Below are 25,240 nucleotides of genomic sequence, written 5' to 3'. Positions count from 1 at the left end.
CAAAAATAATTGTGGAAAATGTATGTTGGATGCGATACGAAGAGTCAAAGATGGTAAAGATAGTAAATAGATATACTGTATCAATGGCCGACTGAAGAGCGTGCTGGGAATTCGGCGCAATTTTTTTATCGGCACGTTACGGATTTTATATCATTGGTGCTGCAGAGCCGCGAAGGAGATATATCGTGGTGGCGGGTTAGTTCGTTTCTATTCACTTCAAAGGGGCTAGGGTATCTAAAAAATAGAAATGTGGCACGCATCAGGCATTGAAAGAGAGAGGCCCCTTGATTTCAGTTCTTTTCCCTGGCGGTTGTCAGCCAGGGGCCTTGGGGGACTTGGCCCCGCTGCACCCAAAAAGGAAACTCATCGTCACAAAGAAGAACAGCGCCTGAGTTCGGGGCGGGATGGAACTTCCACAAACTCGTTGATGGTGACATAGAAAACCAGTTGACTCTGTTTGACACTTGTTTAAGTACGGTAACAGTGGATAAATACTATTGATTGCTATGTTTAAGATCCTAGAAGATATACTAACTCGACATGAAAAAACAGGACTTTGGGTTCACTGGCACTTGAAGCTTGTCATTGTGTTAATATCAAGTAAATATCAAGTTAACGTCATCTAACAAGATCCTAATGAACGAAATAGGATCACAACTTTTTCCTCGGGTGGATGGCACCGCTTGTTGACAAAAAGTAAAAAATGGTTGGCTCACTGCCAGCGAGGAGGTGCAGTGGAGAAAAGATGGGATTGTGTGTTCCTCAAAATGAACAACAAGAGAAAGCTTGCAAAAAACCGAGTGAATCTCTCTCTGATGACGGTGAACCTTGGCTCTCGTCAGAGGGCTCTTGTCAAAAGTCCCCTAAACGGTTAGCGTCTCGTCTCCTGACACCTCAGCCTCCCTGGTGCCTTTCCCCAATTACGTCTTGAGAACACAGCAGCGCTGAGGGAGCCCCTTCAGACACACTCGCGCTGCGGTACGACGCCGCTGAAGCCCCTGTGACGGAGGCCAGACGGAAACATCGCGGGCGGAAAAAACAAAAAGACCCAATTGAATAAGGCTGTTTGTTTTGTAATGCAATACGATCCAGTCATACTCAAGTTCTCTGTGATCTGTTTAGCGCTTCTCTCTGGGGAGCGCGGCGTGTCAGAGCCGGCCCGGCTCATCCATCATCCTGCTGTGTCTGAGCAGAGCACCGCAGTAGACTGTAGTAGGAACACGTAGCAAGTCATGGAGGGGAATTATTGGAAGGAAACCAGCATTGGCCGATCGTGCTCCCTTTTTCAGGCTTAGCACACAAGCCTGGGAAGATGAATGCATTCTCATGTACTCTCCGCTTCCCTTTCGCCGAGCCAGGAACGATAAGGACATTAACCTGGGTGCGGTTATCGTGTTGAGACATATGAGATTATATGTGTACATCATATATATATATATATATATATATACAAGGGCTATAAATTGTCATGAGGGCTTCCGCAGTTATGGCAGAAACATCCCACCCACTTCTCTCCTCCGTTTCTCATTTCCTGGCCCCTCCAACCTCACCACCCCATTACCCCCCCTCCCCCCCCTCCCCCCCCCTCCCCCACCACCACCACCACCACCCTCCCACCTCCACCCACTGTCTCTCCCCCACAGTGTCAGCAGTACCGCGAGCGCGCCTCCGTGCTGGAGAACCAGCCAGCGGGGACGTTTGTGCTGCAAGCGCAGGCCACCGACGCGGACGAGGGAGCGAACGGGAAAGTCAAATATGGGCTAATGCACCGAGACAGCGCGATGCCTGCCTTCAGAGTCCACCCGGACACAGGTACGCCGGGGCTGTCACAGACGGCCGGGGCCCTCCGCCCTGGGAATACATTATGATGGCGCTGGCTGGAGAGTGACTGAATGTTAAACATTCCGGGGGTAATTGGTTCCTCCGTGAGACGGGGGGGGGGGGGGTGGCGTTTAGGGAACGCGTGCGTGGGCAGCAACTGGCTGTGCAGCAGGAAATAACACGATGAACGTTTCATTATTGAAACGCCGTGTCGTGGCATGTGTATTAATATTACCCGCACACGCGTCTCAGAGGGTCGGAGGGATGGACGGATGGTCGAAGGCGTGAACTGACTGGACGGTAGAAGACGGCTGGATGGATGGGGGCGTTGGACAGATAGATGGATGGATAATGTTCTGCATAGATGCATGGTTGTGTACGCCAAAATATGGGATTAGACGAATGGATGGTTGATGATTGATGGACGGATGAATGGCCAGAGACGGGAGAAATACCCGGATCGCCGGTTGAACACATCAATGGACAGGGACGATGGATGAATGGGGGTGCGTGATGGATGGCTATCATAACGACCGGACGGATGGCTGGACGCATCCACAGGGAGGTAGACAGACTGGGGGGGGGGGGGGGGGGGTAGAACGACGTCGTCAGGACGGACATTAGGTGACGTAGCGCTAGATAAGGTGGCTCATGATCCCGCCGTCCTCCCCAGGAGTGATCGTGACGGCGCGGCGCTTTGACAGGGAGCGCCAGAGGGAGTACTCCATCACCCTCACGGCCACCGACTGGGCCGAGGAGCCGCTCATCGGCATCTGCCAGCTCAACGTCCAGATCCTGGACCTCAACGACAACAGCCCCAAGTTTGAGAACCTGCGCTATGAGTGTAGGTGTTACTCATCCACTGCTGCTCCTCCGGATGAATCTACTTTATGCATTGTTCTGTTTTTTTAAGGGGCTCATTTGCACTTCTTCTGAGTGAGATGACAATAATGCCGAAATTGGTCGACTGTGACCAAACTAGCAGGAGGAATGGGCTCGTACCACATTTACATTTATGGAAATTTTGCAGACGTTTTGATCCAAAGCGACATAAGGTAATTTGTCAGAAGATAGAGAAACAATATATCTCTGTCGGTAGAATAAGGATGTTCACAGAACCAAGTTACAAGCACTGACAATTGTTAGGTTAACCTATTCCCCGTCTACACCAAAGATAGGTTCAAAATAAGTACCTCCCTATATGTCACCTGTCACTTGTAGATTTCCTCCGGGAAGACACCATGATCGGCACCAGCTTCCTGCGTGTCGCGGCCCACGACGATGACTTTGGCACCAACGCCGCCATAAGCTACTCCATGTCCCTGGAGGAGCCCGAGTACCTGAGGGTCCAGCCGCTCACGGGCTGGGTGTACGTCAACCAGCCCATATCACAGGTCGGTCGCAGGGACGACCATGTGCTGTGTATCTACGTGTGTATAGTGTGTGTTCAACGTGACTGACCTGTGAATTTTGCTGGGCGTACATCAGCCAGCCCATATCACAGGTCGGTCGCAGGGGCTCCAGCCATGACCATGTGTTGCGTCTTTACGTGTGTGTATATCGTGTGTTGTGTGTTGTAACTTTATCCATTGGACCAAGCAGGCTGAAGTTAGGCTTGATTTCGACAGACCTTATATTGACTCATTAGAGCTATCAGGTACGCCCCAGCATATTTGTGATCTCCAGTGGTTATTATTATTTATATTTTTTGGTCAATTTGACTTAGACAGACATTTAAGGAATTCCAATAGCGGTGGAGATGTCAGTCAACATTGCCTGGGAATGTGATTTGCAGAACCTCAGATGAATAAAGCAATTACCATTTTCACAAAGATTTAGAGAGTAAATTGAATCTGTTATTTAACCTTCGGGACACAGCTAGATTTGAAAGCACTTCATTAAATGTTTATTCTTTATAGCTACGCCTTTGAGATAGTATTGTTCCTGTTTAACAGATCATAACATTCATAGTTATTGTGTTATAAACAAAAAGCCTGTACCACTCTTTCCACATTACTGACATTATTAAAAGAACACATTCCATGTTGCACTGCTGAATTTAATTGGATTTTCTGATGTGAAATATAATAGTGCAACTGGGTTATATTTAAGTGTGCATTTTTAGGAGTTCACAGTGCTAGATTTGTTCAATTCGCAAAGCGCACAGTGGTCTTATAATGGCCCAGATTTGATCTCTGCTGTGTGCCTCGATTAAAGATTTAGGAGATTCTGAGTTCTATAAAAGAGTGAACTGGTAACTGTTACAGGTACTAAATGACTAGTGAATGAATGAATATCTTTGAATGTTGCTAGGCTACATATTGCAAAATATATATATATATTTAATGGGAATGATATATTTATACGGGAATTATATTTATACAATATATCAATATTAAGTAGTTCCACATATGAGCTGGACATGCGTAACAATAGAGTTGCTGAGGCAGGATTCCAATGAACAGAATAATGCAGTTGTAGCATGTGAGTGGCAAAATGACTATTTCAATATTTTCTTTCCCACATTTCCTAATATTTCCTATATTCATGTGTGCATTACATTCCGTCTCATTCCCAGTACACCTCGGCGCCCCGCCGGTCCCGATACACTTGCTCAGCGCAGATAAACCTCGGCCAAAGTTACTACCTGGAGTAATTGCCTGCCTTATAAAGGATGCCCCGCTTTATTCCCTTCCCTTTCATTTTCAACCCTCTGTACATTACCTCAGTCAAACATCCCCCCGTCAACCTTCCCCATGGTTCAATTACCGCGCAATTAACATGAGCGCAGCTGACTCGCCGCCCCACCATCTGCCTGACTGAGGCATAGCTTAATACCCCCCCCCCCCCCCCCCCCCTCACCTCCACATCCCCCACTTCCCCACACGGTCGTTGCTGCTGCTGTGGTTGTTGTTGATGTTGTTGTTTGTTGATGTAGCGTTCTACCTCTAATGACTGAGGGCTAATTGTTGCTGTGAACTGCAGAGGACCTACATCACCAGGGAGGTGGTGGCCACGGACGGGGGGAACCGCAGCACGTCGGTGGAGCTGGCCGTCACCATCACCAACGTCAAGAACCAGCCGCCGCGCTGGGAGAGCCCCAGCTACAACGTGGTGGTCCCCGAGAACACCGCCAGGGACACGCCCATCGTGGTAGGGGACGCCGTCCGAGTGGGTGTTCGTGTGTGTGTGTGTGTGTGTGTGTGTGTGTGTGTGTGTGTGTGTGTGTGTGGGGGGGGGGGTGTGTGTGTGTGTGTGTGTGTGTGTGTGTGTGTGTGTGTGTGTGTGTGTGTGTGTGTGTGTGTGTGTGTGTGTGTGTGTGTGTGTGTGTGTGTGTGTGTGTGTGCTTTGGAAGGCCGAAAGGATCAAAATGACACCTCATTGTAGACATGTATCTGATCAAATCCACGTAAAATGGGGCGTTTAAACTTCACGCTGAAGTCATTACTAGATCACTAACCAGCACTTATTGTATCTTTAGTTTATCAATATAGTAATTCAAGTATTAATGAGGAATGAAAGCGATTAATACAGACCACAATGTGGCAGTCATTCTTTGTAAAGTGTCTTAGAAGTGTAGTTAAAGCAGGTGGCCTTGGTTATTCGTGTTGTTTCAATGCACCTTTTGTGCTCGGATGTGCCGGATCATCACACTTGACAATTCAATGCAAACTCTGTGGCCGCACCGGTGTCCTGATTTCACTTGCCTGCTAAAAATGTCTGCCAGGTGAAATATGTCTTCTGAAATGGCACTGGAGGGAAGAGAAGCCCTTATGGTGTCCCTGCTGTTTAAGATGCATGCGTGCGAGAGTCTGTCTAAAATAGGTGGGTTCGTCATCACTTAATGGCTGGCTCGGGGAGACGGAGTTCCCCAAGCGTGGCACACGTTTTACTGTGATGACCGCCTGCCATGAACTTCCCGAGATCCACACTGATGATCATCACAATGGAATGTAAAGCAGCATAGCCTGCTGTGGTGGTGTCTTCAAATAATTGTGCATCTCAATCGCAGTTTATGTAGGCCAAAAAAGACAAAAAAAAAAAATTGTATTTTGTTAGAAAGATATTGGATAATCAACCGATATTCAAGCTCTGAATTAGTGATGTGATGCAGGGAACTAAAGACTTGATCAGCAGTCAGGGGGAGAATCCTGGCGGGCTCAAACCTCATATTTTCTATTCACATCGCGATCGAGAGTGAGGGAATCAAATAAGTCACACTCAACTTTACTTCGGCCAGAGAAATCGAAAACGTTTTGAGGTCTAGGTTTGCAAGAAGTGGGGTTGGAGGGTTTGCTGAAGTTCCACACACAGCACCTGAGCTGTTACGACAGGGTAGCAAAAAAAAAGAACGCTCTTCTACTCTAATTAATTCACAGAGTTTGTTATACATTTCACTGGGCCAATTCGGGACCCAATAAAAATGGTTCGTGACCAGAAGTTTGGTTATGGCTGCTCTAGGAGACCACATGACTGCCTGTGCTTTACAATGTGTGTCGACTAGGTGTCATCCAAATGGTTTCAATTGAAAATACCCATTCTCTCCGGTAGAAGTCTAACATGAATCAACCGCAGATTAAACCCTTATTTTGAGAGGTCAAACAGTAGTACCCATTATTGTGCATTGAATACTCGCTCGTGGAGGTGGCTTACTCGAGAAGGAGCTTTTACAATTTGACTGAATATGTTATTTGAATAGCATTTGTAAACATCATCCCAGGGTCTTGCTTTCACAGCATGTTCTGAGAGAAGAAATATGAAATTTCCTCCTCATCCTCCTCATCCTCATCGTCATCCGCTTATCCGGGGTCGGGTCGCGGGGGGAGCAGCTCAAGCAGGGGGCCCCAGACTTCCCTTTCCCGGGCCACATTGACCAGCTCTGACGGGGGGATCCCGAGGCGTTCCCAGGCCAGTGTTGAGATATAATCTCTCCACCTAGTCCTGGGTCTTCCCCGAGGTCTCCTCCCCACTGGACGTGCCTGAAACACCTCCCAAGGAAGGCGCCCAGTGGGCATCCTTACCAGATGCCCGAACCACCTCAGCTGACTCCTTTCTAAGTAAAGGAGCAGCGGCTCTAATCCGAGTTCCTCACGGATGGCTGAGCTTCTCACCCTATCCCTAAGGGAGACGCCAGCCACCCTTCTGAGAAAACTCATCTCGGCCGCTTGTACCCGCGATCTCGTCCTTTCGGTCATCACCCAGCCCTCATGACCATAGGTGAGGATAGGAACGAAGATCGACCGGTAGATCGAGAGCTTTGCCTTGCGGCTCAGCTCTCTTTTCGTTACAACGGTGCGGTAAAGCGAAGCGAAATTTTAATTAACATATAATAATTTATTATCATTACATTTATGACATTAACTTCCACGCCATTACCAATGAATGAGCAACATCCTCGATTCTTCAATGTGCAAGGAGACTATATTGTGTGACTCCTCATAACATGGGTTCAATCTACTGACGGAGTGAATGTGAATTTTCTATCTAAAGTATTTGGATGCACCAGCCTAGTAGAGCGAGTCTACGTTCATGTGAACAAAACATTTAATATAATAATCGTACATTTTATCACGTCAATTAACATTAGATATTGATAAAACACACACACTGTAGATCAAGAATGTAGGCCTTCAATCAGACACATTCAATTGAACATAGTTGTAGAAATTTGAATCCATATGCTACTTTATGAAGTAAAGTAACCGACGCAAAACTTGGAGATCTAAGTGAAAATAATGTTGAGCCTACAGTGCACGACTGACTTGAACATGATCAGGACAGATGCCTCCGCATAGTGTCAGGAAGTAAATGAACAGCGCGAACAATAAGATAGTTAATGGACTGGTGCCGTCTGACTTTATTTATTGTTAATTGAGTGACGAAGGTTCATACTCACTAGCTGCGAGAATCAAGAGGAGGGACTCATTTCTGAAATTGAACGTGCCATTTAGCGCGTTCAATAGCGCCGTACAAAGCCAAAGCCATGCAAGTGCATTGTCGAGTTGAGTGGTGATACTAAAGATTAAATGCTGCATGTTATGTCGATTTTAATGAATACCCGTCTACAATGAGGTATAGTTTTGAGCCATACAGATCTTAACATTGGTCGATACTTGATATATATTACCTTGGACATGCCTATAGTGGTGTGTGCTGAGCATGTGTGCTCATCTATGTGTGTGTCTGTGTGTACCGGTCAATACTTGACTTTAGAAACATTACCATACTGTTGGACTAATTAGGACAATTCTACTCAAAGCGCTTCTTATTCACTCAGTTTGAATGTTGAGCGTGTACCCTTTTGGGTATTAACCTTACTGTTTTGCAGTCACTGGATATTCTCAGTGTTCCAGTTTTGCGATCTTGGAGAATGTGCTGACATTTTTTTAAACGTTTTTCTGCCAAGCTTTCCCGACTGAAGCCAACCTTATATTGCACATGATAGCAGGTTGCTGACCTCGGGGCAATTAAATCCATTCAAAATGTCTCCTTTGATGTGAAAAATGTAACGCTGTCAATCTGACCCGAAAATTCATTTCCCTCCCTGGGTCCTATTTAGAGGCCTTATTTAGATATAAGAGGTCCCTCCGGGAAACTATACAGTATGTTGGCTCTCATCCCACGATACTGCGTGCCATTTCTCACATGATCAATCATCGAAATTAATTCCTCAAAATCTAATCTTGCTCCCAAACCGATTCCACTGCCAAAGCGTCACGTCGGGCTGCCCTTGCTCTGAGGTCTTTCTGGGGATGAAACGTGAAGCAAACCTATTTTTGGGATACCTAACAGTTGTTTCAAGTGGATACCGAGAGGCACGTGTCATTTGACTCAATAAAATATTCACTGTTCAACTTTTGTCAATACACACATGACGACACATCTTGGCTTCATTCATCATCTGTTTATGCAAATTTATTCTTATGAAAATTTATGAAAATATATACAGTAACTAATTTCCCAAGATGTTGAGGTTGCTTAGTTAGGCTCGAGAAGATGATTTTATTCAAAGCCCTAACTGCACCCCATCGCGTCTTTGCAAGCCACGTCGATTTCTTTCACGTTTCTTTTCGCTTCAAGACCATCAAGGCGACCTCCCAGCTGGGAGACCCGAGGGTGACGTACAACCTGGAGGACGGAATGGTGCCGGAGACCAACATGCCGGTACGCTTCTACCTCTCGCCCAACCGGGAAGACGGCTCTGCCTCCATCCTGGTGTCGGAACCCCTGGATTACGAGACCACCCCCCTTTTCTCTCTCCGGGTCCGGGCTCAGAACGTGGCGGCGGTGCCTCTCGCGGCGTTCACGACTGTTTACGTCAACGTGACAGGTGGGAACGTGTGGCGCTTTAAGCCAGGATTACGCCTCAGGCTTAATGTAAAATGTTGCACAGAATGACACAGTTCATACACATTGTAGCGTACACATTCAGCCTCACTTGCTTTATTTTTTAATGACGCTGATGAGATAAACGAGAAAGATTACGTTTGCGATTTAAATTAACATACATTGTGTTTCATAATTGAATGTGCTTCATTAAAAAAAATTATTCGTTCATTGAATTATTCATGTATATTAGTTATTTGTCTTGATTCGGTTCCACGAGTTAATCACGGCGTCTCCCCACAGACGTGAACGACAACGTGCCGTTCTTCACCTCCTCCGTCTACGAAGCCTCGGTCACGGAGGGAGCGCAGATCGGCACCCCGGTGCTCCAGGTGTCCTCGCACGACAAGGATCTGGGACTCAACGGCCAGGTGTGTGTGTGTGTGTGTGTGTGTGTGTGTCCATTCATTGTTCAGTCAAGGAAATGCAATAAATAAATAGAATAGATAGCTAGAAACCGCCATCTGCCCGTCCCTTGCTGCGTCCTGTGCAGTGTCGTGTGCGCTTGGATGACAGAGGCTCTGGTTGTGTGTTTTGTACAGCCGTCGTTGTGGTGTTGATGAAGCGGCTTATTAAACTGTATACGTATCCCTTGATCCTGATTGATCTTAATGAGCTCAATACGTACATACGTACATACATTCATACATGCGTACATATATACTTACATACATACATACGTACGTACGTACGTACGTACGTACATACATACATCCTCTACATTACAATTCAGGCACACAAATCCCTTTTGACATTTTATCTAAAATAACAAAATTGCCTTTCTATTCTGGTGATAAATTACAGGAAGGCCCTGTTCCACCTTTCTGTCCCTCTCAGATCACCTACTCTCTGCTGAGCGACAGCACTGGGGACCATGAGCTGTTCCGCATGGACCCCGCCCTGGGAACCATCTACACCGAGGCGGTGTTCGACCGCGAGGCGCGCAGCTCCTACCTCCTGGAGGTCCAGTCCGAGGACGGCCAGGAGTCGGCCAGGCCCGGCAAGAACAAACAGCCCAACTCAGGTGAGGTGGAGGGTTGGTGTTGGTGGTGGTGTCGGTGGTGGTGGTGGTGGTGGTTATGGATGTGGTGGTGGTGGTTATGAATGTGGTGCTGGTGGTGGTGGTGGTGGTGGTGGTGGTGGTGGTGGTGGTGATGGTGGTGGTGGTGGTGGTGGTGGTGGCGGTGGTGGCGGTGGCGGTGGTGGCGGTGGCGGTGGTGGCGGTGGTTATGGATGTGGTGGTGGTGGTGGTGGTGGTGGTGGTGGTGGTGGCGGTGGTTATTGATGTGGTGGTGGCGGTGGTGTCGGTGGTGGCGGTGGTGGTGGTGGCGGTGGTGGTGGTGGTGGTGGTGGTTATGGATGTGGTGGTGGTGGTGGTGGTGGTGGTGGTGGTGGCGGTGGTGTTGGCGGTGGTGGTGGTGGTGGTGGTGGTGGCGGTGGCGGTGGTTATTGATGTGGTGGTGGCGGTGGTGGCGGTGGTGGTGGTGGTGGTGGTGGTTATGGATGTGGTGGTGGTGGTGGTGGTGGTGGTGGTGGTGGTGGTGGTGGTGGTGGTGGTGGCGGTGGTGGCGGTGGTGGTGGTGGTGGTGGTGGTGGTGGTGGCGGTGGTGTCGGTGGTGGTGGCGGTGGTGGTGGTGGTGGTGGTGGTGGTGGTGGTGGTTATGGATGTGGTGGTGGTGGTGGTGGTGGTGGTGGTGGTGGTGGTGGTGGTGATGGTGTTGCTTATGGAGGTGATGATGCTGGTGGTGGGGGTGCTTGTGTCTGTGGTTATAGTTATGGTGGTGGTGCTGATGTCGTTGGAGATGGTGGTGGTGATGGTGGTGGTGGGGTCAGTGGTTGTTGTGTTAATGGTGGTGCTGGTGGTGGAGGATGTGCTGGTGGTGGTGGAGGATGTGCTGGTGGTGGTGGTGGTGGTGGTGATGTTGATAACGGGGGTGATGATGAGGGTGGGGATAATAATGATGGTGGTGGTGGAGGTGGTGATAACGATGATGAAGAGTGATGATGATGATGATGATGATGATGATGGCGCCGGCGATGACAATAATATTAACGAGTTATGATGTTTATTATTATTTAAAAGGCCTGCTGCAATATTAATAAAACCTCATCATTTTCCTCTTTGAAGCAAATTCAATAAAACATTCCAGGAACAATGTTTTGTTCGTTTATCTTTATTCTCCAACCCTCCCCAGCGGTACGTCCATGAAACCCTTTTCCGTATTTAAATTGAAACTGAAGGCCCTTCTCAGGCCAGTCTGTGTGAGTGACCTGAATGTCTCCTCCTGTTAAATGGAGCTCCAGCCCCCCCCCCCTCCCCCCCTCCCCGGTGCCCGGGGGGCAGGACAGCGACCCAAACGGGCCCCTGCTAGCTCCTCTCCCCTGCCCGCCTGCGTGTCTCCAACAGGCGGCCGCGGTTGATACCACCTTAGCGCTCATTCACACCCTGGGAACGACTTTGAAGAGTGAATCAGCATGCAATTTATTCACACAAGTCTGCCCCGTTCCCCCCCCCCACACCCCCACACCGCCCGCTCTCGCCCTTTCCATGTGTACGCCTCGAGCCCGGAGACGTCTTTGTTGCTAGACGTGGATTATTTCCTTACTTTTCCCTTCCCCCTTGTTCAATGTTTCAACCCAATGAGATGAGCCCTTGTTTATCGCGGCCTTCTCCCCACATTGTGCCCATTTATATGGGCGACGGCGCCGGAGTTGTGTTATTCTGCCGGTCGGCATTAGCAAATGTTTGTGGAGGAGGAGGCATTAAGGGGGCTGGGGTGTGAGGGGTGTAGGATGACGTTTCAGAGCTGCAAAGCTCTCTCTCTCTCGGAGGGAGAGGGGAAGAGGGGCGGGAGGGGCGGGGGGGGCAGGGGGGGGCAGGGGCGGCTGCTTAGCATTTGCAATGAGCCCCCGGTCAGGTCTTACGCTTATGTATCTCTGGGCTCCAGAGGCGGCACATTTTATCTGCAAACACTACCCTACCCTCCTCGCCTCCTACACCCCCACCCCCCTCTCCCCCCGCCAGCCCCGAAACCATCTGAGAGAGAGACAGAGAGAGAGACAGAGAGAGAGACAGAGAGAGAGGGAGAGAGAGAGGGAGAGAGAGAGGGAGGGAGCGTAGAGAGTGAGAGAGAGACGAGGAGAGAAGAGAAAGAAATAGAGGGAGAGAGAGAGAGAGAGAGAGAGAGAGAGAGAGCGAGATAGAATGAGAGAGAGAGAGAGAGAGAGAGAGAGAGAGAGAGAGAGAGAATGAGAGAGAGAGAGAGAGAGAGAGAGAATGAGAGAGAGAGAGAGAGAGAGAGAGAGAGAGAGAGATAGAGAGAGATAGAATGAGAGAGAGAGAGAGAGGTAAGGAATTAAATAAGGAGATAAATGCAGAAGGAGGCAGAGAAATAGCAATATATATTCCGCCATCATTACCACCAGCTCCAAATGAACATGTCAGCAATGTGTTTGGTCGACCGATAATTTACTCTTTTCAACGCGGAGGAATAAACAACCTAATGAGGAGTGCACAGATAACACACAAACGCACGTCAGCCTGTAAACATTTAACCTCCCCCAGTGGAGATGCTCCTTATCCACTCTGCTATTGCCGCCGTCCGACACTGATGGATGTGAACGCCCAACATCGACTGCTAATGCCATGCAACTTCTTTTATTTGGTTCCGTATTAATAATTGATAAACTTTTACCAGAAATATAGCTGTGGGATACTTTATTTCCGTGCGACATTATGTCTGGTCTGGAGAACAATATAACTAATCACAATGTGAATATAAGCGTGTGTGGATGGGTTTGTGTACGTTCACATGTTTGTGTTCGTTCATGTGTTCATGTGCGTTCATGTGTTTGTGTGCGTTCAAGTGTTTGTGTACAGTCAGGTGTTTGTGTGCGTTCCTCTGTTTGTGTGCGTTCACATGTTTGTGTGCGTCCCTGTGTTTGTGCGCGTTCATGTGTTTGTGTGCGTTCACGTGTTGGTGTGTGTTCCTGTGTTTGTGTACATTCACATGTTTGTGTGCGCTCCTGTGTTTGCGTGCGTTAAGGTGTGTTTGCATTCCTGCATTTGTTTGTTTTGCACACACGCACACACGTGTGAACGTACGTCTCGAGGCTGCGTGCTCCCCCGCTGTGCTGTCTAACGCGGGGGGTTCTGGGGCTGGGCTGCTTGCAGACACGGCTTACGTGAGGGTGTTCATCAGCGACGTCAACGACAACAAACCGGTGTTCGCCCAGCGGCTGTACGAAGTGGGCGTGGACGAGAATGCAGACGTGGGGCTGGCCATCGTGACCGTCAGCGCTAACGACGAGGACGATGGTGAGTCCGCATGGGAACGTTGACTTCTGTGCGCAACTGTGCATACTAACTATGTGCCAGGAAATGTAGGAAGCATTTCAGAGCAGTGGTCAGCGCTTTATTTTAGATCTACCAACCGGTCAATCTGTCGTCATAAATTCATTTAGCAAGTTGTTTATTTTTGTTTGTGCTGTGGTGTGTATGTGTGTAAATGCATAAAAGCATATATATATATATATATATATATATATATATATATACACACACACATGTATATATTTAAAGCGAGGGAGAGGGTGATTGTGAGAGAGAGGGATAGAGTGTGAAAAATGTTTTCCAACGCCTGCTGTGAAATGGATAAATTCAGAGTAAAAGATCCTACCTCATCATCTCCTCTGTTCCCAGCGATCCGGGTTCAGCAGTAATCACTCACTCCCTTGTTAATTCACATTGCGCATATGTTAAAAAAAAATAGAAAAAAGGGACCGACATGCTCCCACACAGTGGGTGGGCGGGATTTGAGTGCTAAAAGCGGTTGCTCATCCTAAGAAGCCCTTTATCAGGCATGTTTGGGGTCGTTAATCAAGTATTAATGTTGAGCGTGGGCGCGCACAGGGTCCAAGCCGATGTACTGGTGATGAATGTCTGCAGTTCGACCAACGCTAACCCCCCCTCCACATTAAAAGCTACATCCCTGTTGTCTGAGAGTTTAAACCCATTCCAGCTGCGATAAGCTGGAAACCCCCGGGCTTGCCAACTGTAAGCCTGTCACACCCCCAAGGGGGGGCCAGCAGCACTTTGTCGGCCAGCGTCGTGTTCCTGGTCCAGATTAGTGAATTTACATGGGATTGCAGCTACTTTTAGCCAGCACATTGATTGGTTCAATGTAGTGTACCTTCCGAGAGATTATTTTTATCCATCCCCCCACTTTTAAACCAGAGGTTGGTCTCCATGGAGACCCATCAGGGGGGTGGTAGATGTTAAGTTATTCGTCTGGTCTACATCGACTGATGTTCCTTTAGAATTGCTCCCCAGGAGGGCTCTTCCATATAGTTCCGGATTCTTGTTTTTCGCCCTCGCGGTCTCACACTGACTCTCTCGCTCCCCGTCTTTCTTTTCTCATCTGCTTTAATTAGTGTCTGATTAGAGCTGTGAGGATAACGTACAAATGTAGCATTTAATTAAGTCATCAAAAGAAGAGAGTTAAATTGGAAAATGTACCAGTATCGGGCTCCTCGGAGGAGAGAGGTTTATAAGCTTGGTATTAGGCCTCAAGGGTATTCATTTAGTTATTTGTTGCAGGTGCAATCTAGGGCGACTATATCAGCATTAATATGTGTTCCACAGAAAGATCTAGAAGGTCAATGTCCTAAACGCCTCCGGCTAAAAAAGTGGCAAACAATTTTAGATTGCTACACTACCGCTGCAGCAATTTAAAATTAATTTACCCTTTCCAGTGTGTCGGGGCGCTTAAGTTTCACTTCATATCTCAGCAGTTTTATTAGCCCTGATATGGAAATAAGAGTCATAAAATTAAGGTCCTAGAACCCTATAACACTTTGGCATCATCCGTGGGTTTGACGTTTGCCCCCTACCCCCCCCCCCCCCCCCCCAGGGGCGAACGCCAAGCTGCGCTACCAGATCACCTCGGGGAACACGGGGGGCGTCTTCGACATGGAGCCGGAGGTGGGCACTGTGTTCATCGCCCAGCCGCTGGACTACGAGCTGCAGAAGAGGTACAAGCTGCTGGTGCTGGCCTCCGATGGGCGCTGGGAGGACTACGCGGCGGTGGTGGTCAACGTGGTCAACAAGAACGACGAGGCGCCCGTCTTCTCCATGAACGAGTACTACGGCTCGGTCACCGAGGAGCTGGACGGCTCCCCCGTGTTCGTGCTGCAGGTGGGTCCGTCCGAGGGGATCGGAGGCGGTTGTGGTCTGGTTAAATGCTTTGTTACTCGTGGTTTACAATCGCAAAGGGAGACTTTTGCAGGGATTTTATTATTTTTACTTTATTGCTTTAAATCTGCTAGTTTTGTATTTTTAATGTGTGCTGCACAGGGAACACAAACAGTAAACAGTTCTAATAACAGATAACTACTTCCATCCATGGCCGTGTTTCAGCCTATTGCATGGCTTGGACGAGGGCAGCGCTGCCTACTTTGAGGGTTGGATGGGAATCCTGCACACTTTGTGCAGAAACAGTAAATTGTTTGAGATTAGAAATACCGCTCTCTTCCTTGAAGGTGACTGCCACTGACCCGGACAAGGACGCAGACCAGGGAGCCATCCGCTACTCCATCCACGGCCAGGGCGCTGAATCCCACTTTGTGATCAACGACATCACAGGGGAGATGTACGCCCAGCGCACCATGAACCGCGAGGAGCGCGCCGTCTGGCGCTTTGTCGTCATGGCGACGGACGAGGAGGGAGAGGGCCTCACGGGCTTCACCGACGTCATCATCAACATTTGGGACATCAACGACAGCGCGCCCGCCTTCTCCTGCGCCCCCGACGCCTGCCTGGGCACCGTGGCGGAGAACTCCCCGCCCGGGAGCTTCGTCATGGAGATGACCGCCGTGGACCTGGACGACGCGGCGGTGGGCCAGAACGCCATCCTCTCCTACCGCCTCGCCAGGAACTCGCGCGCGGCGGGCGGCGCCGACCTCTTCGCCATGGACTCCAGCACGGGCACCATCTCGGTGGCGGCGGAGGGGCTGGACTGGGAGGCGGCCGAGTCGCACCTGCTGATCGCCGAGGCCCGGGACGGCGGGGGCATGGTCGGCACGGCGACCGCCACCATCGCGGTGACGGACCTGAACGACCACGTGCCGCGCTTCGCCGACGGCCGCTGCGGCGGGCGCGTGTCGGAGGCCGGCGAGCCCGACGCCGCCGTGCTGGAGCTGAGGGCGGTGGACCCGGACGGCGGCGCCCACGGGCGGCTGACCTTCACGGTGGTGGCGGGCGACCCCGAGCAGCGGTTCCACGTGGTGGGCCGCCGGGGCGAGCAGACGGCCACGCTGCGGCTGAGGAAGAGGCTGGACTACGAGGCACCCGGCGAGCGGAGGTTCAACCTCACCGTCAGGGTGGAGGACTCAGAGTTCTCCAGCGCCGTCCACTGCGTGGTGCAGGTGGACGACGCCAACGACAACGCGCCCGCCTTCACCCCCGACCGCCACCCGCCCTCGCCGCTGTCCGAGGACGTCGCCGTGGGGACCAGCGTCCTGCAGGTGACGGCGCGCGACGCCGACTCCGGGCCGAACGGCGACATCACGTACAGCATCCTCGCCGAGTCCGACCCGGAAGGACGTTTCTCCGTCAGCCAGACGGGGCTGGTCACGGTGGCCAGGCCGCTGGACCGGGAGGCGGCGGCGGCTTATGAGCTGGTCGTCATGGCAACTGACCGGGGCAGCCCGGCGCTGACCGGCAGCGTCGCGCTCCACCTGCCGCTGCTGGACGTGAATGACAACGGCCCCGAGCTGGAGGCGGCCTACGCGCCCATTCTCTGGGAGAACAGCCCGCCCCCGCAGGTGGTCTGGCTGAACCAGAGCTCCACGCTGCTGCGCGTCGTGGACAGGGACTCTGCGGCCCACGGGGGGCCCTTCTCCCTGTCCCTGCCGCCGCCCTTCACGCCCGAGTTTCACCTGCAGGACCACGGGAACGGCAGCGGCACGCTCACCGCCCTGCGGAGCTTCGACCGCGAGCGGCAGAGGGAGTTTAATCTGCCGGTGATCATGAGCGACAGCGGCCGTCCGTCAATCACAGCCACCAGCACCCTGACCATCACCATCGGCGACCAGAATGATAATGCCCACCAGGCAGGGGAGAAGGATGTGTTCATGCACAGCCGAAAGGGTATGCATGAACCCCCCCCCCCACCACCATGCTTCCAGACATCCCCAGCTGGGCGTCCTTGTCATTTATTTTGTAGTGCAATGCACTTTTACAGCTAACGCTTGAGGGAAAGGTGTAAATTGGGGTTGTAGGAAAGGAATGCACAATGGTGCTGATTTGACACCCTTATTGTGATATCAAGATTGTTCTGAGAACAGTCTCGGCGCTCCCCCTCCCCCCAATCCACCGCCCCCTCCAAGCCTTCCCAAAAGTCTTTGCAAAACCCTGTATTGCGATCAGCGTGCATAATTGTTCTGGCGTTGACGTGACGGGCGTCGCCACCTCCTTGGTGTTTGATCAGGGCCTCACGCGGTGGCGGCGGAGGTGATTGCAGCGCCGGGCGACTCATCCCAACTGCTTTGTTTAGCCGCCTGCCGCCGCAGGTCGATAATAACATAATCCATACACACTATATAGCGATGTAGCCATTTCCTTAAGCTACGCGCCCTTTGAAGTACTCATCCCAGCAGTGGGATGTGCCCCACACTTATGTATAATACAAATAATACAAATAAAAATGAACAGAGGAAAGAAATGATGCATGAAAAAACTAAAAATAAAAGCATGATAAAAAAAAGAAAGGAAGTCAACAGAGACTCCAGGATGAGTGTTAAAGTGTTAAGAGCAGCACATTGCGTTGAACTGGGAATACATTTTGTGTGTGTGTGTATGTGTGTGTTCATGTGTGCGCATGTGTGTGTGTGTGTGCGTGTGTGTGTGTGTGTGTGTGTGTCTGTCTGTTTGTGTGTGTGTCTGTGTGTCTGTGTACGTGTGCGTGCACGCATGTGTGTGTGTGTGTACATGTGAATGTGGTGGGTGTGAACAGGAAGGTTCCCTGCTGCATTAGGTAAAGTGTATGCCCCGGATCCAGATGAATGGGACAACAAGACCTACACATTGGCGTCAAGTGCCAGCAAGTACGATCTCAGCTCTTCCATTCTCCCTGTTAGTCACCACTTAGTCACTCACTGAAATGGAAAAGCACACAAATGTGTATTCTATGTTTAACTGTAACATTTTTTTAAAAACGTTTTGTCACAACCCAAAATATATCTTCATTCAGTCAGGGAGTGATTCAGTGACTTAAGAAACACAAATGTTGAATTTGAAATCCAATCCCAGTTATCTTAGTCCCCCTGAAGGTGAAACAGATGTGGCAAGCAGATGGCCTTAGTCAGCGAGACTGGGTGGCTATTCAGTATTTACACATTCAAAATCAGATTAGGAATACCAAATGTACATTTGTTTTATTCATGTAACAAAATTCTCACAGTTACTATGACAACTATCAAGTCCCTTTTGTATTCGCTTCAGCCTGTTCTTCTTTCTCCTTGGCTAGTGTTTCTCCCCCCCCCCCCCCCCCCCCCCCCCCCCTCCCCTCAGACACTTTTCACAAAATGATAATTTGCCTTCTACGTCTTCTCGGTCTTAGCTGTGACTCTGACCGATTCCTGACCTGTCTCGGTGCCACCTGCTTCCCTTTATTCTTTGTTCCCAGTGGCTGTTGTGTTCTGCTAGTTGTCCTCCGTGTGGCCCTTCAGACGTTGTCTCCCCGCTCACAGGTACTTCACTCTGAACCAGAGTTCGGGGGCGCTGACCGTCCGACAGAACGCGCCAGCTGGCAGTTACTGGCTGAGGGTGGCCGTGTCGGACGGCGTGTGGCCTGATGTGATGTCAGAGGTCAGGGTTCACGTCCGGGATTTGGAGGACAAGGCCATCCGCTCCTCTGCGTCCCTGCGGCTGACTGGTGCGTTGCTCAGGGAGCACGGGACGTTTCCTACCGATTATTTTGTTTTTGTTGTTGTTAATGCCGTTTGTGTGTTTCATTATCCACTACCTCTGTGAGCAGGGTTTCTGTATGCTTTGGATGCTGGTACTGATACAGTCCACAACCAGCTCTGTCTCTGATGCCTGTATCTCTCCGGTGAAAACAGTTAGAGGATGATGGATTTTTCCATTTGATTTACGCTCTGACTTATCTTTCCCTCCGCCGCAAGCGTGGACTTTGCCTCTCCATCAATGCTATTGTTCTGCTGACGAGTGTCTTTGTGAGTCTGATCGTTGCGAAGGCAGAAGTTGTCAAAGCCCTCATTGGATGATAGTTTGTATAGGATAATTATCAGGCTGTCAAATTGGTTAAGACTTAATTGATAGGCTGTGGGTTTTCAAGTCATAATTCATGCGGCTTGCAAATACTGCTTCTTCCTCTGGGTTAAAATGCAGATATATCCCGTGTTAAATCAGTGTCCCGCAGCCAACCGTAGTAGTAAAGGTCAATTTATCCATGTCACGATAAAGAACATGACATTTAAAAGGTCTTTTTGTAGAAAAAACACTGTTGGAAGCTCTTATGGCTGACTCAGACTGAAAGTAATTTTAATTTTTGTAATTTCTGAAGATCCCACTTTGTCCGCTGTTACTCAGTAGGGGACACGACAGATTTGATTCACTTTCATAAATCCTATCCTCATCATCACCAATTAGTTGGATTCATCTTTTGATAAAAGTAGCGAACCAGTGGCGAAAATAATTCAATTACAACGATGCTACTAAACCAAGTCTGCTAATGGACTTAAAACTAAGTGGGCCTTAATCACACCCCTTTGTCTTCCCCAGGCGTCACAGCCAGAGAGTTTATCGATTCCCGTGTCACGGGGAAGAGTCGGCTGGAGATATTCTGGGACTTCCTGTCCAAATCCCTGTCCGTCAGACCCGGGAGAGTCAACATCTTCGGCATCGTGGACGGAGGCGAGGCAAAGACGGTGGACCTGCACTTCTCCGTGCTGACGGACAGCGGCTACGTGCGTCCTGAGAAGCTGCATGGCATCCTCTCGGCTCACAAGAAGAAGGTGGGTGGACTCGGCTCCTCTTAACGGCCATCATTAGGCTGGGTTTGTTTAGAACGAACTTACAGTACAACGAGATATGATGCAACGCTGGTAACAAGGAGCTGGGATCATCACTAATGATGGGTTGGGGGTGGCTGTATGTATCTACCTACTGAATCTTTGTGGCTATCTCCCCGTTCCCCCTCTCAAACGTGACATTGCGACGGGTTTAGACTTGAAGAAAGGACATGGTCGGCGGACGCTTTGTTTCGAACTGTACACTGTGATTACATGCGTTATACATATGATAATTAAAGAAAGGGGATAGGTGCATGTAGTGAAGCAGGTGGTGAAAAGCCAATAATTGGAGGTTTAATTGTTGTTCGTTGCGTTCCAGTGCTGCATGGATTTGTTCGAGCCAGCCGCCCTGACCTACTTGCTAATTGCATCTGTTCTTTTCTACTGAGACAATGCCTGCAGATTAATCGAATAATAGAGAGTCCCATTTAAACTTGTTTAAACGAACTGGATGTAACTGTTAGTAGCTAGCATTAGGAGTAGTCGTAGTGAGTGTTTCTGAACAACCAAACATAACAGCATGAAGGAAACCATGAGAGATGTTGTTTTTTATGTAAATATACAAATCTAAATAATCACCACGCTAACGATTACCACTTTGGTACAATTACACCTGACCTTCTCCTTCTGATTGCAATCCAGGCTTTCTCTGAACTATTTAAATTAATGCTTTACGGTGGAAATGGCAGACTCTCAAATGAAGGATTGATCTTATGTACACATAGGCCGCTATTCTATTTTGTGTATGTGTGCCTGCATGTTGGGGTGTGTGTGTGTGTGTGTGTGTGTGTGTGTGTGTGTGTGTGTGTGTGCGTGTACATAGGCTTCTGTGTCTGTGTCTGTGTGTGTGTGTGTGTGTGTGTGTGTGTGTGTGTGTGTGTGTGTGTGTGTGTGTGTGTGTGTGTGTGTGTGTGTGTGTGTGTGTGTGTGTGTGTGTGCGCGTGTGCGTGCGTGTACATGGGCTTCTGTGTGTATGTGTGTGTGTTTGTGTGTGTGCGTGCGTGTACATGAGCTTCTGTGTGTGTGTGTGCGTATCTGTGAACGCGCACCAGCTCGGTAACCACCGAAGCGTGGCGATCCACGTCTCCGACCACATTACCGAGGGCTGCCAAAAAACCCTTACACCCGCATTAAAAATCTGCTGATTGAACCCCATCATTCTCTCCCTCTCTCCCTCTTCCTCTCCCTCTCCCTCTCTCCCTCTCCCTCTTCCTCTCCCTCTCCCCCTCTCTCCCTCCCCCTCTCGCCCTTCCCCTCTCGCCCTTCCCCTCTCCCCCTCTTCCCTTTCTCGCTCACCCTCTTCCCCTCTCGCCCTCTTCCCTTTCTCCCTCACCCTCTTGCCCTCTCGCCCTCTTCCCTTTCTCCCTCACCCTCTCGCCCTCTTCCCTCTCCCTCTCCCTCCCCTCTCTCCCCCCCTCTGTTGCCCGTCGCTCCGTCCCCCCCTCCGGCAGCTGCAGTCCATGCTGAGAGCCAACCTCAGCCAGGTGGAGGTGGACAGGTGTGCGGCGCGCGCCGACTGCAAGGCGGCGGGCGGCTGCTCCACGCGGCTCAGCGTGGACGACACGCCCACCCTGGTGGACGCCGGCGGGGGCTTCTCCCTGGCGTCCGTGACCCTGGTCACCGCGGCCACGTGCGGCTGCTCGGCACGCGACCTGCTCCGCCGGCCCTGCTCCTCCCTACTACCCGGGGAGCCCCTGCCTGCACGGGGGCACCTGCCTCGACACGCAGGACGGCTACAGGTGAGCCCGGAGCCAGGACCCTGGGGTCGGCGGCGGGGCGAGGGTGTTGGATGGGGGGGCCAGGGGGTTGGATGGGGGGGGCGAGGGGGTTGGATGGGGGGGGCGAGGGGGTTGGATGGGGGGGGCGAGGGGGTTGGATGAGGGGGTGTGGAAGGTTATGGCGCTGGAATTAGGGAGATTTGGGCCCAATCCCAGTTCTACCCCTTACCCCTTCCCCTTCCCCCTCCCCCTTGTTTTGAAGGGGTAAGGGGAAGGGGTAAGGGGTAGAAATGGGATTGGGCCTTAGTCTTTTATCGGCAAGACCCGTGTTGTGGGCGGGCGCGCATGCTCGTGGTTTTAGTCATAGGCGGTTTGTAACGTTGCGTACGGCGTGTGGAAATGATTTGAGCGGAAGGTAGCCTTGGCTAATGGGGTAGGATCAGCAATAGAAGAATAGGTGTAGAAGGTGAGCAAATGTTTCAAATAAGGAATCAACAATTACCCATTCTCTGAATCATATGTATCATTAGGTTATTGGTTTATTATAAATATATGACGGTGTTTAATATAGGGATATGACTAAAATCGCCATGTTCCTGATGTTTTATTTATTATTTGATATTGTGTAATATTTTCTTTTAAACTATCAAGGTAACCAAGCTTATTAGCTGAGGGACCTTGAAAAATTGACTTAATGCTAGCGATCAATAGGAAGGCCTTCACCTGGGGTAAATAGGGTCCTTAGGGAGGGGAGAAGAAGTAGCATCTGGCTAATTTGATCTCACACGTCACGCCTAGATGAGTGAAGGACAGAAGGCTAACTTATACCTACTTCACACTGTTAAATAACTCTTCCTCCATTCTTGATTATTTCCATTCGATCACATAAGCCTGAGAGATTGAGCTTAAGTGGTGACCTTATGGTCACTGTGATGGTTACTGTGATGGTTACTGTCTGTGATGGTTACTGTGATGGTCCCTGTGATGGTCACTGTGATGGTCACTGTGATGGTCGCTGTGATGGTCCCTATGATGGTCACTGTGATGGTCCCTGTGATGGTCACTGTGATGGTCACTACGTTGGTCACTGTGATGGTCCCTGTGATGGTCCCTGTGATGGTCACTGTGATGGTCCCTGTGATGGTCACTACGTTGGTCACTGTGATGGTCCCTGTGATGGTCCCTGTGATGGTCACTACGTTGGTTACTGTGATGGTCACTACGTTGGTGACTGTGATGGTCACTACGTTGGTGACTGTGATGGTCACTACGTTGGTGACTGTGATGGTCACTACGTTGGTGACTGTGATGGTTGTAGGATGTCCTCTGTGTGGTTGTAGGATGTTCACCGTTACGGTCACTGTTGTGGTCACTGTGATGGTGTTAATGGTTGAAGGTTGGTCACTGTTGTGGTCACTGTGATGGTGGTGTTAATGGTTGAAGGATGGTCACTGTTGTGGTCACTGTGATGGTGGTGTTAATGGTTGAAGGATTGTCACTGTTTTGATCATTGTGATGGTGGTGTTAATGGTTGTAGGATGATCATGAGCTGGTCCTGGGCTGATAACTGGTAGTCATCATGTGTTATTGGTGATGGTAGTGGATGGTCTCAATAACCAACCTTTAACAAAACAAAGAAAGGACAACTGGGCACATGTGCCTTTTTAAATGGTCAAATTAAAAAGTGGCAAAATTACAGTTTGACTGTAGCTGACCGGTTTCATGGGCTTCCACCTTTGTTGTAGTAACTGTGATGGGGTTATATACCAAAGAGCTTAGCGGACTGGAAGATCAACTTCAAGAAGTGCTGTCAGTGGAAGACACAGAGCCGCTGTGAGGAGTCCCTTTGAGTCCCTGACCGAAGGCAGAGATGCTTCCTTCATCCAAAGGAAGTGTCAGGAACTCTTGGAAAATCCAAAGGAATCCACTTAAATCAAGATCCCTCTCCATCTCTCCAGAGTTGAGATTGTTTGGTTCTCAGGATTAGGTTTAAAGCACTTTTCAGCTGTGCTTGTCATCGGTTAATGATCACGAACTGAAAAATTTAACACGTGGTGGTTGGCTTCCAGTAGGTTGATGAATATGTTGTCAAAGTGGCACACACACAAAGTGGCAGCTTTTTTATAATAGCTTTGAATTCACCTCTTTGAAATTCTAATATGGCATTTCAAGTTGAACCATTTCAAAAACAAAAATACAAACATTCACGTTTCAGATATTCATAATACAGTATTCATTACTCATATTCAAGTGGTCATAATACGGACTGGATAATTCAAGCCATGAAAATTCAAACTGCAGACCAGGGCATTCCAAGGACAAGACCCAGCAATCGAGGCTGAATGCATTCAAATCTACTGCGGTCTTTTCATTCAAAATCTTTTTTGAAATGGTACGTCTGGAAATCTTGTTTTCAAGACAAAAGAGTGTCTAACACATTGTTGACACATTGTTAACACTTTCTAAAGAGTTAATTACTAAGTAACACTTGAAAATAGTCTGGTCTGAAAATAAATGGTCTTATATAGACCAAACCGTTATCTGATTATCTTCTTAATCTTTAAACAGATTAGGAGTATTTTACTTATAATTATTTGCGTAGGAATAATGTTTTATCAATTTTGAAATCACTGTGATATACAAGTTAATTAATGCTTCAAAATTGCAGTTATTTGAAAGTGCTTTCATAATTTGTGTGGTATCCCGGAGGGAAGGAATAGGGATGCAACTATACATATATCTGTCATGTGTGTCCTCACACCATTTGGCAGCCCAAGTACAAATAATCGATCTTTGAGGGTGGGCTTCAGAGGGCTCAGAACCATGCATGCCACGGATAACAGGAAGTCTTACCCAGCATCTGGTTGAAATTGTCCATCAGGAATAGGAGGGGGGAGGGTGGGGGTGTGGGAGAGGGAGAAAAACACCCACAGCCGCAGCAGCACTCTCATTGGGATCGTCACGGTTCACCCTAACTCGGATGAAAAGAACAGCGCGGAATAAGGTGGCGGTGTGCACTCGGTCCGTCTGTCTGAGTGTCTGTCCGTTCGTCTTTTCGCCGTTCTTCTCCCTGCCTGTCTGTCTGCCTGTCTGTCTACATATGTATGCGCGGTGCAGAGGCATCCCGGCACGTCCCGGCGGTGGGACTGGCAGGATCAGGATTCCTGACATGTGTAGCCCTGTCTCTGCAGTATAAACAGCGTGGTGGGGAGAAAACAGCC

The 25,240-nt window shown here is 49.6% G+C and overlaps 1 protein-coding gene across 1 annotated transcript in view; it reads left to right on the top strand.

Annotated features, from left to right (window-relative positions):
- The window catches only part of LOC132464953 (neural-cadherin-like), a 50,165-nt gene that overhangs the window by 16,972 nt on the left and 7,953 nt on the right, over positions 1-25,240 (top strand). The window contains 14 exon segments of the mRNA XM_060061587.1: positions 1,644-1,812; positions 2,495-2,665; positions 3,043-3,215; positions 4,807-4,974; positions 8,902-9,151; positions 9,451-9,578; positions 10,045-10,231; positions 13,382-13,525; positions 15,120-15,403; positions 15,748-17,356; positions 18,222-18,312; positions 18,958-19,142; positions 20,012-20,244; positions 21,753-22,040. Of these exon segments, the coding sequence (XP_059917570.1) occupies positions 1,644-1,812; positions 2,495-2,665; positions 3,043-3,215; positions 4,807-4,974; positions 8,902-9,151; positions 9,451-9,578; positions 10,045-10,231; positions 13,382-13,525; positions 15,120-15,403; positions 15,748-17,356; positions 18,222-18,312; positions 18,958-19,142; positions 20,012-20,244; positions 21,753-22,040 (4,080 nt within the window).

The sequence above is a fragment of the Gadus macrocephalus genome, chromosome 9, assembly GCF_031168955.1.
Source record: "Gadus macrocephalus chromosome 9, ASM3116895v1".
Classification (NCBI taxonomy): Eukaryota; Metazoa; Chordata; class Actinopteri; order Gadiformes; family Gadidae; genus Gadus; species Gadus macrocephalus.
This window is presented reverse-complemented; position numbering and strand designations above follow the sequence as displayed.